The 18,899-nt window shown below is 35.5% G+C and overlaps 1 protein-coding gene across 1 annotated transcript in view; it reads right to left on the reverse strand.

Moving 5' to 3' along the window:
* Positions 1-258: 258 nt before the first annotated feature.
* The window catches only part of LOC137191006 (A-kinase anchor protein 9-like), a 29,392-nt gene continuing 10,751 nt past the window's right edge, over positions 259-18,899 (reverse strand). The window contains exons 10-34 of the mRNA XM_067600787.1: positions 18,702-18,745; positions 18,070-18,340; positions 17,657-17,700; positions 17,003-17,279; positions 15,461-15,508; positions 15,049-15,092; positions 14,393-14,681; positions 14,146-14,189; positions 13,467-13,752; positions 12,406-12,434; positions 11,452-11,737; positions 10,374-10,417; positions 9,854-10,139; positions 9,454-9,497; positions 9,267-9,337; positions 8,886-9,100; positions 8,538-8,788; positions 7,417-7,545; positions 5,964-6,129; positions 5,421-5,450; positions 4,980-5,021; positions 3,698-3,757; positions 3,093-3,133; positions 1,537-2,905; positions 259-347 (exon numbers count right to left, since the gene is read on the reverse strand). Of these exons, the coding sequence (XP_067456888.1) occupies positions 2,639-2,905; positions 3,093-3,133; positions 3,698-3,757; positions 4,980-5,021; positions 5,421-5,450; positions 5,964-6,129; positions 7,417-7,545; positions 8,538-8,788; positions 8,886-9,100; positions 9,267-9,337; positions 9,454-9,497; positions 9,854-10,139; positions 10,374-10,417; positions 11,452-11,737; positions 12,406-12,434; positions 13,467-13,752; positions 14,146-14,189; positions 14,393-14,681; positions 15,049-15,092; positions 15,461-15,508; positions 17,003-17,279; positions 17,657-17,700; positions 18,070-18,340; positions 18,702-18,745 (3,308 nt within the window). The 3' untranslated portion in view covers positions 259-347; positions 1,537-2,638. The remainder of the gene's footprint in view (positions 348-1,536; positions 2,906-3,092; positions 3,134-3,697; positions 3,758-4,979; positions 5,022-5,420; positions 5,451-5,963; positions 6,130-7,416; positions 7,546-8,537; positions 8,789-8,885; positions 9,101-9,266; positions 9,338-9,453; positions 9,498-9,853; positions 10,140-10,373; positions 10,418-11,451; positions 11,738-12,405; positions 12,435-13,466; positions 13,753-14,145; positions 14,190-14,392; positions 14,682-15,048; positions 15,093-15,460; positions 15,509-17,002; positions 17,280-17,656; positions 17,701-18,069; positions 18,341-18,701; positions 18,746-18,899) is intronic.

The following is an 18,899-nucleotide window of genomic DNA, read 5'->3' on the forward strand; positions in this document are numbered from 1 at the left end:
TACTTGAATTTTACAAGCAACAGGCTGATATCTTTCTTTGTTTTTATAATGCAATACAGAAGAAAATAGAGCACAGTTTTATTTTTCACTAACTGTAAGTCCTAGCAGCTGAGCTTCACAAGACAAAGCTCCAAGCCAAGCGTGATATATTTAAAATTCAAATGTAAATGACAGTTTAGGTTTTAACTTTGCATTTTACTTTTAACCATTTTACTTTTAAGTCTGCACATACAGAGCAGAGAAGGTGTTTTCCATTCCTGCCTCCAGACTGTGGAACAGTTTATATCCAAAGGTCTTATATTCACCTTTTATTTCATCTTTTTTATTCTATACAAATATAACATTGACTATGCATTTTGTACATTGTGTGTTTTTATTTAAGCATTTGTTTTTGAATGAATTGTCTCGATATGAGTTCATTCTCATGTATCTATTCTGGTGTAACTAAAAACTCACTTATCTAGCAACATTATTCGAGTAATTGTAGTCAAAATTTAGTTGCTGCCAATAAACAAAAACTTCAGGACTTTAAGCAGCGTTCTTAACAATTTGTTGATTGCTTTGGATTTAGACGTATCATGAGCCCTACTGCTCCTGAATCTGACTTTGTGTACAATGCTGTTGACCACCACAAGTTCACAAATCATGAAAAGAGTTAAGCGACTTTATCTTGTTTTAGTTGGATGTGTGGACTAGAGGTGGAGTTCATTTTCCCCTTTACCTCCAAACAGCTGATCATACAAAATCAAACTTTTCATTTTTCTACATCTAGACCGGCATTTAAACAAGAAAGAAGATAAATGTGAGGTTTGAAACTGCAAGGAAAATGCTGAGCATGTACTGATAGGATGTAAAATATTCATCCTGTCAGTGTAGAAAGAAAAAGGCTTAATTTGTATCTGAAAGTCTGAAGTCAAACACACACACACACACACACATACACACACTGCAAAACAACCTCTCAGATAACAACACCAAAGCTGTCACATGTGAAACATATGACTCTGATTTCAGCCTCCTCCCATCTGACCTGATACAGATCCTTAATGTGTAAAAATTTAAAGATAAAGGACCAGACGTCAGATAGACAAGAACACAAGTCAGTGTTTTCCCTCCTCCTCCACTCACATTTATAATTTTTCAGTTCCTGACATGATTGATATGTAATTTGAGAAGATGACCTCTCATTTAGGCTTTCATTACAACCAAATCATGAAAATGAAAATAGTTGTTCACTGGCATGGAGGTTTTGTGGGAAACACTCAGAACTACTTTCTTCTTCTAGATAAACAATCACACTTGAAACTTGAAACCCTTTTGAACAATTACAGACACAAATGAATGTTATGATCAGTGTGCACATTTTGAAAAACTTGGCGGTAAAAACACACATGTGACTCTGTCACATCAATATACTTGCTTCATATATATTGTTTTTAGATCACTTCATTCTCTCAAATAATCAGAACCAAACATAACAATGAGGGAATTTATTATAGATTTTAAAATAGAAAATATGTTGAATGACCCTCATACAGTAAACAGTGCTCCATTGTTGCCACCTGGTAATTTCAAAGGATACAGTACATTCATAGGCAACACATATTTATTTGTAAAGCACCTTTCAACAACAAGACAATTCAAAGTGCTTTATGTGAGACGTCAAAAAAGATATTAAGACAAGATATCCAGTATAAAAAGAAAGCATTATAAAAAAGACACTGATAGAATTAAAAAATAATAAAATACAAGATTAAAATAAGATCAAATCGAACAAAACATAAAAAACAAAAGAACAAAAATGTGTCTTACATCCACAAGAGTTTTAGTTCTTGTTGACACTGTCAGAAAGGTGATAATTCAACTTAATGTTTATTATTGAAGTCGTAGTGGGCAGTGTTGTTGTTGTTCTGGACTGCATTATATTAAAAGGTGTTTCTAATATTTTGTCCATCCCCCGTTTACATACATGAGGGGGGAAGAATATTAGAAACATCTTTTAATATAATGCGAAACATCACCAAACACTATGACCTCAATAATCAACATAAACATTTTTTGAAGATTAAATACTGTTATATGATTTTTCTTTGCTAACATCAGAACCAATGATGATTCTCTTCATTTCCCTTTAAGATCTTTCAACTGATAAATATATTTACATTATTTGTCAGGACTTTAAGTCTTTCACACACTCTGCTGCTAAAAAACTTGAATGAGCCACCTGATCTAAACATCATATGTTCTTGTTGTTATAACGGAGGCTAAAATAAATCACCCTCTGTATTTGATTTGTTGCATTTTGTTTTCATAGTTAAAAATAGTCACAATGCAATAATTTTACACTTGTGTCTTAAAAACTTTGGACAGCTCTGTTTCTTGATTTCCTCTTGTCCTCCTCAGTGCTAGAGATAGCAGTAGTGCTGCAACTGATGAGTGGATCACTGAGAAATAAAATAAAATATGGGAAGACTTGTAAAATACTCCTTTAACTGTTTGTTTGATCAGGTCCAAATGTTCGGTAATGTTCTAAATAATTAGGTCAGCAGCAAAAATGGGATTGTTTTTGCCACTCAACAGGCCACTTCTGTGTTTTTATTTGTTTATTGTTTTTGGCTTTGGATCCTGAGCTGGTGTCTCACAACTGCTTCACCAGATCGTTCCTGTTTATTTTCTTGAAAAGCATCTTGGTCACCTCTGCAGCTTGTTGGCTGTAGGTCTGCTCCATCAGATCCACCACATGTTTCCTGTCTGCCTTCTCCAGTTTGCTCTGTGGGATGCACGGGAGTTCTGCCGGGATGAGGTCTCTGTCCTGCAAAAACCACTTGAAGTCTTCGAATTTTTCCTCTCTCAAACGTTGCAGCATTTTCAAAAGCTTCTCTTTAATCGTTGTGACTGTTGCTGCCTGGTGAAATACAAACAAATAAACAAAGGGAGATGATTTGAACATAATTTTATTGATTAGAGCTGAACAGCTCCTCTGAATGCAGCATCAGTTCTAATCATGATTTAAAATATTGGATGATTTTCAACCTGCATCTTATTGACTGAAGATTTGTTGTGAAAAGTCAGACTGATGCGACATTACTCACTTTCTGGACCAGTGCAGATAGTTCATCCACACTTTGTTCCTCTGAGGAGAAATGGAATAAAACACTTTGCATCAGGCTTTCTTGATTCATAAAGATTTACAATACAAAGGGTTTTATCAAAAAGTGACCAACAAAGCAAACACAATCTTGAATCTCTCATCCTCTAATCATTGTGATTTCACATCAAAGTGCAACTTTGTGCTGCTCCTTTCACTCACACAATCAACAATTTCTATATAAATTCTACTTTTTTATTTAAAGTGGAGCTTACTTAAATTTTAGAGATCCAAATAAAACACAAATGAACACAATAATTAAAGAGGAATCAGAGCCCATAAAGTGTTTATTTTGACAGGTCAGTTCTACATTTTATTGATATAATGTCATTCATCCTCCAAATGCCATTTTTAAACCCTCAAATATCACTTTTTTGTTTTATTTGTTATTCCATAATAACCTATAACCAATAACCATAACCTACATTAGCCACTATAATGTGTCTAACCCTTGATCAAGTTAGACTTGTTCTGTTTTGTTTTTGTTTTTTTTGTTTTTTTCTTCTAAGTGTTAAAAGTCATTTCATGAGAAAATTGCATAGTTAATACCTGTGGACCTGCCTTCAGTCAAAGTATTTCCACCAGTTGCTCCACTTGAGGATCCCAAAGCTGTAAGAAATTTATGGAAAATTGTAATTGTTGAACAATTGTATTGTTCTTCTTTAACGTCACTGACACAGAAAACAAACTGCTTTCTTTAATGATCAGAACACTTGAGAAAAAAATAAAAATAAAATCAGGATCTGTCTCTCAGCTTTTGTTTCTCTTAATTTGCCCTTGATTTGCACCTCCTGTTTATGAATCCCTCAGTGGGTTAGTGTCTATTAGTGTCTACATGTCAGATCAACTAAATAAAAGTTTAAGTGAGGAAATACATACTTTACAGAGGGATAAAGTTTCAAGTAAAATTCAAAACCAAAGCTACAACAGCTACAAAGATAGGGAAACATGTGTGGTTACAATAAAAAAAGACTAAAGACAACAAACAAAATGTAAATTAAACAAAATGTAATGAAAATGTAAATAATGTTTAGATTGCATTCTGGTAGAAACATTTTTATTTCTTGAAAAATGTACTACAGTAACTGCTAAAACATTGAAATCAAGATATTGTATTTGAGTGAGTATTTGCATAAGGCATAAATAAGGATGAATAAAGGATGGCGGTTTTCTGTTTTTCTTATTGTCAACAAATCTCATGTGCAGAATCAAATCAACAATGAAGCCTTCCTACTTACAAGTATTGTTTTTATCCAAAGCCTGATATATGTGCCGTAGACCTCCGTTGTTTTCAAAAAACTATTAAAAACATGTTAATGAGCCACATCGCTGCACTGGGTGACATGTTCCTTCATCCCTGAAGACAGTGGTTACCGTAGTAATCTGTAACTGTTACTGTTAAGAGACTCGCGTCCTCGCACATGAACAGTGGCCTCTTCCTGACATAGAAATACTTTGTGGAGACTAAAAACTTGATCGCTGTTATTAGTTATTGGAGCCATTTTTAAACAACTAACCACACTCTTTATGGCACAGAGGAATAACATGTCAGGCTTTGGATACAGACACAATACTTGTGAGTAGAATTGATTCATTGTTATTGTGGCTCTGCACGTGAGATTTGTACACAATAGAAGAGCTGAAAATTGCCATCCTCATCCCTAACTATAGGCAGTCCTAAACTTCAATAATCAATCAAGAATAATGTATTTTGAAAAACGTTATTATCAGTATTTCAGTCAACTTTACATTTAAGGCAGCAAAATGCAATGTTTGCAAACATGCATGTGTTTAAGGTGAAGTGCCTCTTTATGTTTTGTAATGTACCTACCTCTCACTGTAGCACCAGCTGGTCCAGCTGATGATGCTGCAGCTGCAACACATTAAATGATAACCTTATAATAAATATATTGTTCTAGACAAGAATACTTCAGCAGGCAAACCAAAGTACAAGAATACTGCACAGAATAGCTGGCCAAGTTCAGCTCTGCAAATTCAGCTAAAGACAACTTCTCAGCAGTTTATTTAAAATGGTCAAATGTGAAATATGTGAAAAACAAACAAACAAACACAACAACTTAGGTGCTACAATAATATCATGGTGATCTTCCGATTTGGTTTAAAAATTACAAACATTTTAAACATTGATGAAATTCCAATTGGTTTTATTCTGGTTGAAATATTTGCAACAAATGTGTGAAATATTTATGACATATGACTGAAAGCTGAAATCTCGTATAGTAATGGACAGTAAATATATGCAGTGTCTTACCTTCTGAATGACCAGATTTTGGATGGTCAGCTGAAATAAAATGGAGAACAAAACATATACCAATATTTGCTGATATTGTGGGTTTATGTATTTCATTCACAACAAAAGATTAAATAATGAGACATTTTAGCTAAATAAAATATCTATTACATTTAATATCATTAATATTCTATTTCTAGTTCAAAAACAACCGGATGTTATTACAGCGGTGATCAAATTTGTTGTGTTTTGATAAATCGCTCAAAACCCATACTTGCTGTCTTAAGCACTTCTATGGGTTTCTGACTATTCATGGAATAAGATAAACAGGAATTTCTCCTCATTATCACGTATTAAATGGCAGGTGAACACATAATTCAGACAGCTACAACCAGAATATCACACCCACAGAGCAACACGTCCATTTTCAGTGTGCATTGGTGTTGGTGATTCAGGTCTCATTAATTATTGACATTAATTATATAGAATGGTTAAGTTAATGGAAAAGATAGAATGCATTATCTTTTTATATAGTGTAGGTAATATTTTTTAACAACCACTGACCTTCTTGAATTTCACAGGTCCACACTGGTTCACTCACTGGTTCACACACTGGTTCACCCTTCTTTGCATAATGGTCAAAGAGTGAAAGGTAGAAGTCGCTGTCTGGATTTTTAATGAACACTTCATAGAAATTTGGGTCTTGGCTGTCATATCTGAGGGTTAATTTCTGTGTAAAAATACATCATAAAAGGAGAGGAGTTAGTTTTTGACAAAGGTAAACAGTCAAATTAAATCCTTTACAACAAAAACAAAACTAGATGATTAGTGTCTGGTCATTAGGAACACTGTTTTGCACATGCTCAGATCATTCACATTTCTGTCTGGCTGCTGATCTCTCCCAAACTCTGAACACAGCGAGCAAAGCTGACTCCACATTCACCAAGCATTATTGGCAACCTTCTTGAAGTAGCTTATGTGTGACCAAAAAGTCAATAGATTTGTCACTAGGCTCTTAAAAGCTGTATCTAGGGAGAACGTTGCTAAGTTGACAACACCGATCACGTGTCCCTTTGTACAAATTGCCAATACAAACAAAGATGCATCTATTTACAATTAAAGGAGTCTAAATGCCAATTCCCTTAATTGTATCCATGTTTCTCACTTGCAGATTTTCCTTGTGTCTTACATCGTGTTCACATCATATTGTTCAGTGTTTAATTACAGCCAAGTTGGAAAAGGCGTTCACATCAGCTACCTGATTGCAATTCTGAGTTGAAAATGTTTTAAATTTCTGACAGTTACAATATTTCCAACATGGCTAAAAGAACTACGAAAGTGTCAAAATCCCTGCAGCAAAATGGCTGCAATTTCACCATCAGTCACATTTAAAAAATCTAATAATAACACAAATACAATAAATCTACTTGAAATAAAATATCGTTAAAATGTGCAAGGCCATGTGTGACCACACCATTTGTACACCTCAATGTGAAATGCAATGGCTTTGATCCTATTTTATCTTTTCATACAATACGTCTGAACCACAATTCACTATATAACTGAAGCGAGGTCTGTGAGCTAGTTCAGGCAGCCAAAGTCAAGTGGCTGCTCCACTCACAAGCCATACTTCCCTCACTGTGACATATATCCAACACACCCTTATAATCTTGGCGGTGTACTTAAGTCGTCAGTACTCTGCTCACATTTAGCCATCCTGCTGCCACACTGCTCATACAAGCTATGCTTGCTTGCTGCCATTTGTAGGCCTATAGAGTTTCAAAAGCTCGACCTCCACCCCAGCATCCACCTGTAGGCTCTGAGTCTAGGAGGGAAGTTAGTACTGTTGCTCCCAACTCCTTGCTGTGTGACATCAATGTTTCCTTGTGGGGAGTCACGAGATCAGAGCCTAGACGCCAAACATTAATGCTGTACATGTTCTGCATTTAAATAATAATGTACTCCACATGAGTTGGCTGACTGAAATGTAAGTACTGAGAGACAGTACAAAGTATACCGGAGGGGAAATTTTTGCTGTGTCTATGTCTGCGGTGAGGACGAATCCTTGTTGCATTTTCAGATACTTGTCTGGACGTGGCTTCCGGATTACTGTGTATCCATCTGAGAATTCCGTTTTGTCCACTGTCTGGAAAAAAAAGCAATATACTGTAAGCACAAAGCTGCTTCAAGGTTACAGTAGCAAACATTGTCATTTGTGTTTTAAAGTACATGAATAAGCAATACAGTTTTTACAATAGAGTATTAGGAGCACTCTTGGGAAAAAAATGAAATGTGAGGTTTCCAGAATAGACAAGATATTGAGGAAAAGATCATGCTATGAAAATAAAGCTGCAAATTTGAAAGGAATATTTTATTTTGAGAGAAAAGTTTTTAATATTATATAAAATTTTGCGACATATATATTTTGAGAATAACCAAATACGCTGCTGTAGAATTGTGGTTTAATGAGTAAACATTAAAAATTAAGTTATAGTATATTTCATCAGTGAAGGAAATACTTAGTGTATCACACCCGCAGTCAAAATACAATAAACCAACTGCATTATTTCTGAGTTGTAAACCTTATGAAGCAGCTGCTGAGGCACATCGAGCACTTGGTTTTGTCCAGACAGCTGTGCCAAAGAGCGCAGAGATCAAATCTCAATGTATGGTGTCGGAAAAGGATTGAAGGCTGCTGCACATTGACACACAGTCAGCAGTGGGCTTAATTTGAAAAGTTTCAGTTTGTCAGTGAGATCTTTTAGCCTCCAAACAAATATTAACTTCAGCTGCTGACAGAAATCTGACGAGAATCACTTGGTCCATCATCTTAAAATAAGGAAATGTGTCCATTACGCTGTCTCATGTTTTAAGTGGCTTATCTTCAATAAAATGTGCATAAAAATAACAAGTGTAAATGTGAACTTTGTTATTGATCATACATATATGTGTCAATGGTAAGTCATATTTTTGGATATCGTTTTAAGAAGATTTTTAAATGGGAATACAGAAAAGGGAAAAAAACCTTCTGTGACCAGCGACTCCTCCCACTTCACAACTTTATTCTCACAATTTCACTTTTTTTCACTTTAAAATCTTATTATATAGTACATTTGTGACAGTAAGATATTAAATAACCTGTTTTAGAGCACGATCATGTGGGATCAGATACACATGTAGTTTGAGGAACGTTGTGTTTGGTTTATAGTATATTAACACGTTGCACTTTATTTTCACCGGAAAGCCAAGTTTCATCAGAACCGCTCTTGGAGAGAAAACTGGTTCGGATAACTTGACATGGGATGATGTGACCTCAGACACGTCCTCAACGACATCTCCACAGGCATCTATGTGTAGGACTGCAAACTTGTCTAATATTGTAGAGTCATCTGCACAAAATACAAGCACATATATTTAGTGTGGAGAAAGGGATTGTATCAGAATACATTTAAATACATGTTTACTTATTTCTTCATGTCCACTTACCTGTGCAGATCCAGTGTGGCAGGTACACTTCATTTAACTTCCCAGCAATGACTGTGATGTCCAGTAGAGGACCTGCAGGCATGTATTGTAAGCTTTCCATTCTCTCCATGTGTTCTTCCCAAGACCAGAACTGGTACTTAAAGCTGACCTTTTCTTCACAGACCCATCGCAGGTCAGAGACACTGCATTCAAACTTTCCTGCTTCAGACTGTAGGCTGAAAGAAAAAGAAACAAATGAGTTTGTGCATATTTGCAAAATAATTTTAAGTGTAATGGAGTAAATGTAAACTTAACCAGTAGGTTAACCAGTAAAGAACCTAGCTGAAATGTTTGCCATAGTTCCAGTTTGTTGTGACACAATATTGAAGATGTTATTTTTACCTGTAAGTTGGAGCCTCATCTGCATCTGTACTGTTCACTTCAGGTTCAAGTTTAGTCCAGTCACTGGACTCCTGCACAGGAGGACAATCACTTTTGTAAATACTGTAAGTGGAATTGTTCCTGTTTAATCTTTTTCAACATCATACAAATGAACAAATAAAAAAAAATATTGAAAGAAAGGGATTACCATAATGCTTCCATGAGCCTCAAACTCCAAGCTTCTTGAAGGCCCTTGTTAAAACACAATGGAAAATGTTGTGTTAATATAATGTTTATATATAAAATCATATTTTAACTAACAAATGCTTTGCTGCTTTAGCACTATGTGCTACATAACACTCCTCCAGTATGAGAACAATATGTTAGAGTAGCAGCACTTCACAGGACTTCTGTTATGTACAACGTACAGGCTAGCTACATGTAGCTGTACATGTAGCCAACATCAAACATGTAAAGTAATGAGTGTTGATGTTGCCGTCATGCTATATAGTCAATGTCCTGTATCATGCTGTTGTGGTACCAAACCAGATACCGAAAACAACAACTTAATGATGGTGTAAGTGTTTGTTTTTTTTCACACAACTTACCTTTGGATCCTGAGCTGGTGTCTAACAAAATCTGCACCAGATCCATCCTGTTCATCTTCATTAAAACCTCCCCGATCACCTCCACAGCCTGTTGACCACAAATCTCCACCATCAGATCCACTAAATCAACTGTGCTGTCTGCCCTCTCTATTCGGACTCCTGGGATTCTTGGGAGATCTTTCATTTGTAGGTTCTGCAGCCACCACTTGACCTGCTCGATCTCCCCAAGACATAATTCTTCCAGTGTTTCCAAAAGCTTCTCCTTAACTCGTGTCATTGTTTCGTCCTGATGGATTCAAAGTGATCAGAGGGCATTTATATAATATTTCCACTGTAATGATAAAACACTGATGTCTTTGCATCAATGTAAACATTTAAATCATGTGACTAATATTAACCACATGAGGCAAAATTATACATTTAGTGAAATTGGACTCATTCACCATCACTTTTGTAAATAAATGGAATTGTTCAATTTACAAATAAACAAAAGAGCAAATTGAATAATAAAAGAGATTACCATAATGCCTCCATGAGCCCCAAGCTCCAAGCTTCCTGAAGGACCTTGTTAAAACACATCGGAAAATGTTTTAAATTATTATATATTTATAAATGGAATCATATGGTAACCTTCCAGATGCTCTGCTGCTTTAGCACTATGTGCTATACTCCCATATATTCTGTGCACACACATCTATTGTGTGTCTGTCAATCCTGGGAGAGGGATCCATCCTCTGTCACTCTTCCTGAGGTTTCTTCAATTTATTCCCTGTTAAAAGGTTGTTGTTTGTGGTATTGGTCTATACAAATAAAATTGACTTGACTTGACTTCACTACATGGCGCTGCTCCAGTATGAGAGCAATATGTTATGCAGGACTTACTGCTGAGAAAAGTCTAAGTTGCGGAAAAGTGGCAGCACTTCACAGAACTTCTGCTATGTACAATGTACAGGCTAGCTACATGTAGCTGTTGTAGTAATCATTCCTCATGAGAGGGAAAGATTATACAATGAAAATACAGGAACAATAATATAACTTAATTTGTTTTGCATGTACATATATTACAATAAACAACTGGATAGTAGCCAACATCAAACATGTAAAGTAATGGGTGTTAATGTTGCCGTCATGCTATATAGTCAATGTCCTGTATTATGCTGTTGTGGTACCAAGCCAGGTACCAAAAACCAACAACTTAATGATGGTGTAAGACAAGCTTAATGCTAACAACTAAATTGTTCTCACAAATAACGCAGAGATTAGTTTGCATAATTAGATCTTTTTTCGCAAAAACACCCCCAACATTATAATCATTATAATTATTTTCCAAGGTGTTAGTAAATCCATCCAGCCATCAGTGTCCTGTCTTATGTTGTCATTGCACCAAGCCAGGTACCAAAAACCAGGTAATGCAAATATCTTACATCTTAATGATGGTGTAACAGGAACTTAATGATGATTAATTACATATTTTTTGCCAGCTTACAAGAAATGTAAAATGTTCAATGTTCAATGTTCAAAGTAGAATAAGACCCTACTCTGCATATCAAAGGTTTGATATTGGAATTGTATAGGGGTTTTGTTTTCGCAAAACTTACCTTTGGATCCTGAGCTGGTGTCTGACAACCTCTGCACCAGATCCGTCCTGTTCATCTTCTTTAAAACCTCCCTGGTCACCTCCACAGACTGTTGACCACAGATCTCAACCATCAGCTCCACTAAGTCAACTTTGTTCTGTGCCATCTCTATTCGGACTCTTGGGATTCTTGGGAATTCTTTCATTTGAAGTTTCTGCAGGATGTCTTTGAATTGCAAGAATTCCCCAAAACGTAATTCTTCCAGTGTTTCCAAAAGTTTCTCCTTAACTGGTGTCATCGTAACATCCTGATGGATTAAAAGTGATCAGAGGACATTTATGTAATATTTCCACTGTAATGATAAAACACTGATGTCTTTGCATCAATGTAAACATTTAAATCATGTGAGTATTGTAACAACTAATATTAATATATTACACAAAGTAATACTGTGATTAATCTACAGTGATTTTATAAAGACAAAGTGTGAGCACAGTGTGATTAATTTCATTTATTTCTATAAACTGGTTATTAGTAATTGTGATTTATTGCATGTCTCCAACTCTTTCTGACACTGTGCTGCCAAAAGTAGGAATGAGACACCTGATCACATGTTCTTATTGCTTCAACAGCAGCTGTGATATTTCTGCTTTAAAAACTCTTTCCACCTATTTACCATCAGAGTTGAATAAGAAAGTCTGGAAAAACATACACGTCCTAAACATTTAGTTGTCCTGTTGTCATCCTCAGTGGTAGAGATAGCACAGACTTTATTATAACATTATTGGTCGATATAATATTTCAGCTCAAAAGCTCAATCAGAATCCTGCTTCAGTTCAGTGAGCACCGTCTGATGAAATGATACCATTGGTTTGTATCATTATTTAAAGTGGTCAAGATGAGGATCATTTTCAACCAGCAGCTATTTGATGAAAGCTGTGTTGTGTAAAGTGTGTCTGATGTGACATTACTCACTTTCTGGAGCAGTGAAGACCTCTGCTTCTCTGAGGAGAAAGAAAATAGAAAATGACTCAAGACTGATTAAACATCAGACTATAATCAGGTTTAGTCAGATTTAGTTGCAATAACACTAAAATCTCCTCTGCTGCTTCTGACATCATAAACAATAATCATACAGAGAGAAGAGAGGTTGGATATCATATCATTAAAACCTTTGAAATCTAATAGAATCCAATATAAAAGTCCTGCAACAAATATGACCGTCTTTATGTAAAGATGATTACCTCACAATTATTTGATGTCAAATAGGATTCACAGTGTTTTCAAATTATAATATTCAGTGTGTCAGAGAGGTGTTCATTCAATTCCATGGTCATTTTTTGGGTCCAAGCATGTAGCATTGATACAATTTATTATACTGTCAATTGTACCTAATATTTTGCCTCCCCTTAAAGTCAAACTGTAACTGGAATTCTCCTCACTTTGTTTGGAAGGAAACATAATCCATAATGATACTGCAGCTATTGTGTATCATTTTCATTTCTCTAAGAGGATAAAACCGTCTTCGGAAACATTTGTGAAATTAGCATCTGAGTTTCAGGCTCTAGGAGTGGCTGACTGACAGCTGAGAGCTGCAATGTTAACTTCCCTTCTGTGCTACTGACTGGAGAATGTCGTAGTCTGATAACGATGATACCACATAGCCTTGGTTATGTAACATTAGCAACTGAAGACTTCTGTCACTTTACATTATTTAACATTTGTGAGCTGTTAAATTTGTTTTCCACTCAGAAAGTGTAAGCTAGCAAGCTAGACTAACTAACTTCTACTCAAAGTTGAAGATAGCCTAGCTCTCTAAAGTTAGATTCCTACCAGATGTCAGATGTCAGAGAAGTGTTGATTAAATTAATGATTTGTTGCCCCCTGCCTACTACTTTTCTCACACTTTACATTGGTGATTAAATGAAGTTTGCACTCAAGCAGATTTACTGTACGTTTTTAAAATAAATTATTAGATATATTCATTAGACACATGTGATTGTGTAATGTGACAGTTTTTGTCTTCTTTGTTTTACCTTTGGGTCCTGAGCTGGTGTCTGATAGCCTCTGAACCAGATCAGATCTGTTTATTTTCTTGAAAATCTTCTTCATCAGATTCACAGACTGTTGACCACAGTTCTGCAACATCAGATCCACTATGGCTTCTCTGTCTGCTGTATAACTCAACCTCAGTGAGCTGTCTGGGAGGTTCATCTGGCAGAAAGTCCACTGCAGGACCTCTTTGAATTTCTTGAACTCCTGATATCTCAAATACTTCAGGGCTTCCAAAAGCATCTCTTTAACAGCTGCCATTGTTGCTACCTGGAATAATCAAAACATTAATGAGGCATACAGTATATTCAATCCACTAGAAAAAAACCCTCTAAAATAGTTTCTCATTGCATCTCATGAATGTAAGTGTAGATGTGGGTGTTATATGTTTATCTGTGAGATCACTGTCAAAGCTGAAGAAGAAACTCAGGAAAAATGTACATGTTGACATTTCCTCATCTAATCCTCAGTGTTAAAGATATCAAACATTACTGATGGATAAAACTGCAGCTTGAATACAGCTTCAGTGAAAAATATTCAGCTTAAATCATGAGTTTGGGTTGTATCAGTATTTAAAATGTTTAAGATGAGAATCATTCTCAACCTTCAACTATTGAATAAAAGCTGTGTTGTATTGAGTCAGACAGATGTGACATTACTCACTTTCTGGATCAGTGTAGAGATCTGTTCATCCACATAATGTTTCTCTGAGGAGAAAAGAAATATAAAATGACTAATGAGTGATTGATGAAAAACAGACTAGAAACACTTTGTATCTGGCTATATTGCTTTGTACTAATTTACAAATTATTTACAAAATTATACTTAAATCACAACAATGACGCAGACATTATCACTTATATTTTTTCACCCCGTCCCACAATACTTTTTTTGGTTTTAATTGTCTTACTTTTGAGTCCTGAGCTGCAGTCTGACAGCCTCTGCACCAGATCAGGCCTGTTCATGTCCTTTAAAACCTTCTTCATCATCTCCACAGACTGTTGGCCATACGCCTGCACCATAAAAAACACTGTGTCCTGCATGTCTGTTGTCTTCATCAGCCACCGTGGGATGTCAAAACGTTGTCTTGTGAGCCTCAAGTGACTCCGGAGGACTTCCTTGAAGTTCTTGAGCTTCCTGATATTCAAATCAGCCAGTGTTTCCAAAAGCAGCTCTATAACAGACGTCATTGTTTCTACCTGGTTAATACAAAGAAAATGTTCATTGGCCAAATGTACAATCTCTCAGCTGGGATGATTACAGATTTTTCTGTTAACATCTCATCAACATGTGTGTTTTTATAAATGTGGATATATACAGTTTACATTTCATCAGTGGTAGAGGTAACACTGATTTTTAACATTATAAGTTAACAACGTTCTTGCTTCAGACCTCATGTGTACATGATGCAACCTGAATGTAGCTTCAGTTCTGAGAGAACCAGCTGGTGAAAATCAGAAATTTGATTTGTATCATCATTTATGATGTTGAACATGTTTTTTTTTTCCCTGCATCTGTTGAATGAAAGCTGTATCTGTAAAGTCACACAGATGTGACATTACTCACTTTCTGGATCAGTGCAGGCCACTGTTCATCCACAGAGTGTTTCTCTGAAGAGAAGGAAATAAAACAAGACTCATGAATGCCTGGTTTACCATCAGGTGATATAATCAGACACTATCAGACTATCTTGCTTTTAAAATAAATCTAATATTAAGGATTAATTGCAAAAGGAAAAGAAAATCTACTCAATAGTAACATCCTAAAAATCAGTTTCCAGTTTCACCTGATGAACACTTATCAATATGATGTCACATTTGTTATTAAACTCAGTGTTAAAGCTTCACATAATGAAATGTAGATTAAAATAACTACAGAGCTTTGAGGAAAGGATTCAAATCTGTCATCTTTACTCCTAGTTAAAGGAATAATATTTGTAATTTTGTTATTAGTGTTTAAAATGTCTTATGGTACCTACCTCCCTCTGTGGTTTTTACACCAAACGCTTCAACTGATGATCCTGTAGCTGAAACACATTTAATGAACATTGTAATTACATTATAAAAACATTGTGTGTAACCTTTACGTGTACTTGTCCTCAGTATAATACTCTTAACACTTCATGGCTGAGACCAATGTGGTTTCAGAAAACACTTAGTAAGGGTGTTAACATAAAATACACAGACACTGCACACGTCACATGACACAGATGGATTACAGGTGTGTGGATGGAAGACAGGAGGAGGCCTTGGTTACAGAAATCACAGAGGGGATGAATGAGAATGAGTGTCCATAGTGGAGCAAAGTTTAAGTCAAATTGTAGCTATACAAAAATACAACACAACATATTCAAGTGAAATGATGTAGACAACATTAGCCAAGTTCCTATCTGACCATATACAACATAAGACTGGTTATAATGAGCTCTAACATTTCCCTCTGAAGTGATCTTTGTCTTATTATTTTGTATGTACAAGTAAATTGAATTAGTTAAATTAACCACTTCAAATATGAAATGAAGTACCAGAGAAGTCAGACCCTACCTCTCCCTAGAGGATGGGAAGAAACTGATTCATGCCTTTGTACTCTGACACTAAGATTATTGCAACGCATGTTATACTGGTTTGCCAAAAAACAACAACAACTTGTCCAAAACTCAGCAGCAAGAATTCTAACCAAACCAGTAAAAGAGGTCACATTATTCCTGTTTTAGCATCTTTGCACTGGCTCCCAGTAATGTTGAGGATAGATTTTAAAATTCTTTTACTTGTTTTTAAAGCTCTGAATGGGCTAGCACCTTCCTACCTGTCAGATTGCCTATTGGAGTATGTTCCAAATCATTTCCTCAGATCGCATGATGCCGGTCTGCTGAGGGTGCCACTGACGAACAGCAAGAGGTATGGTGATGCTGCCTTCAGTAGTGATGCACCGAGGATTTGGAACAAGCTCCCTCCTCATATTAGACAAGCAACCTCAATTGGCAGTTTTAAGAAGCAGCTCAAAACCTACTTCTATGACCTTGCTTTTAATTGATTTTGTTTTACATCTATGATTTTATATTTTTTATGTATCCCCCGTTTTTAATGTATATATGTATGTGTATGTGTGTGTATATATATATATATGTGTGTGTGTGTGTGTGTGTGTGTGTGTGTGTCTGTGTCTGTGTGTAGGCATGTATGTATCTATATTTCTTTTGTAAAGCACTTTGAGCTGCATTTTATGTCATGAAAGGTGCTCTATAAATAAAGTTTATTATTATTATTATTATTATTATTATTATTATTATTATTATTATTATTATTATTATTATTATTATTATTATTATTACCAACTAACTTTGTGAAGCTCATATTGTTTTTGTTGAGATTGTGTCAGGGAGGTGTTGAGTCAAATCTATATTTCTGCTGTCATGGTGGCCTATATGTTGTTGCTCCATTGCTTTATCTAATATTTTGTACTGCAGATTTATTAATTATCATAAATTAATGTGACATGACAGTTGTCTTATTTATCTCACCTTTGGGTCCTGAGCTGGCCTCTGACAGCCTCTGCACCAGATCAGTCCTCTTCATTTCCATGAAAACCTCCCTGATCACCTCCACAGACTGTTGGCCACATCTCTCCACCATCATATCCACTACTTCTGTCCTGTCTGCTGGCTCCAGTTGGATCCATGGAAGGCCCTTCTTGAAGTGAATGAACTGCAGGAGCCACTTGAGTGTCTTTAGCTCCTGATCACTCAAATCATTCAGTGTTTCTAAAATCAGCTCTCTCACAGCCGTCTTTGTTGCTACCTGGAAAATTCAAAGAGTATGTTCAAAGAGAAAATATGTTATTTCTCCACTGGGAATATTAAAGATTTATCTCTTTGCATCTACAGTATCAATGTCATTATTTTAGACATTTGGATGTTTTAAATAAGTTTTTCTACAAGATCACCTGAACTACTGATACATCTGGTAATTATGATTTGTCTTACTTTATATTTTTTAATACCATGTTTTTTATTTTAATTTTTAATTAATACTTTGAAAAAGCCTCACAATTATCTGAGAAACTGAGTTTAGTTTCATTAATCACCACTTATGTGATGATAAATATGACTTTAAACTTGCATCTTATTGAATTAAAGCTGTACTGCATGAGGTCAGGTTGATGTGACATTGCTCACTTTGTGGATCAGTGCAGACAAGTGTTCATCCACAGAGTGTTTTTCTGAGGAGGAAGAAAGGAAATAAAAGTGATCAACATCAGGCTATATTGTTCTTTATAAAATTACAATACAAAGGGTTCAACACAAAACAAAAGTGAAGCCTCCTCAACAGTTAAAAAATATACATATAATATATATGATACATATAATTCATCACTAATATTTTCTCCCTGTCCCACAATATCTTTTCATATTTCACATAAGCAATCAAATATATTTTGTACACCAGCTGATTTTGTCTTCTTTTCTCTACATTATAAATCATAATGTTTAAAATAAAGAATGGCTTATATCATAGCTTATAAACTCACGAGACACATGTTTTGTTCCAGTTTTATGATTTGAATATGTTTTTGTCTTTATTGTCTTACTTTTGGGTCCTGAGCTGCTGTCTGACAGCCTCTGCACCAGATCTCTCCTGTTCATCTGAATTAAAATGTCCTTGGTCTTCTTCACAGACTGTTGGCCGAAGGTCTGCACCATAATAAACACTGTGTCCTGCATGTCTGCCCTCATGAGCATCTCTAAGTAAGGTTTGCTGAGGTGAATTCGACTCTGGAGTAATTTCTTGAAGCTCTTCCTGTTACTCAAATCAGCCAGTGTTTCCAGAAGCAGCTCTATAACAGACGTCATTGTTTCTACCTGGTAAATAAAAAGAAAATGTTCATTGGGCAAATGTACAATCTCTCAGCTGGGATGATTACAGATTTTTCTGTTTATGTCTCATCAATGTGTGTGTTTTTATAAATGTGGATATATACAGTTTACATTTCACCAGTGGAAGAGGTAACACTGATTTTTAACATTATTAGTTAACAACGTTCTTGCTTCAGTCCTCATGTGTACATGATGCAACTTGAATGTAGCTTCACTTCTAAGAGAAACAGCTGGTGAAAATCAGGAATTTGTTTGTATCATCATTTATAATGTTGAACATGTTTTTTCCTGCATCTGTTGAATGAAGGTTGTATCTGTAAAGTCAGACAGATGTGACATTACTCACTTTCTGGATCAGTGCAGGCCACTGTTCATCCACAGAGTGTTTCTCTGAAGAGAAGGAAATAAAACGAGACTCATGAATGCCTGGTTTACCACCAGGTAATATAATCAGACACTATCAGACTATCTTGCTTTAAATTAATTCTAATATTAAGGATTAATTGCAGAAGGAAGAGAAAATCTGCTCAATAGTAACATCCTA

Source organism: Thunnus thynnus, chromosome 10 (assembly GCF_963924715.1).
Source record: "Thunnus thynnus chromosome 10, fThuThy2.1, whole genome shotgun sequence".
NCBI lineage: Eukaryota > Metazoa > Chordata > Actinopteri > Scombriformes > Scombridae > Thunnus > Thunnus thynnus.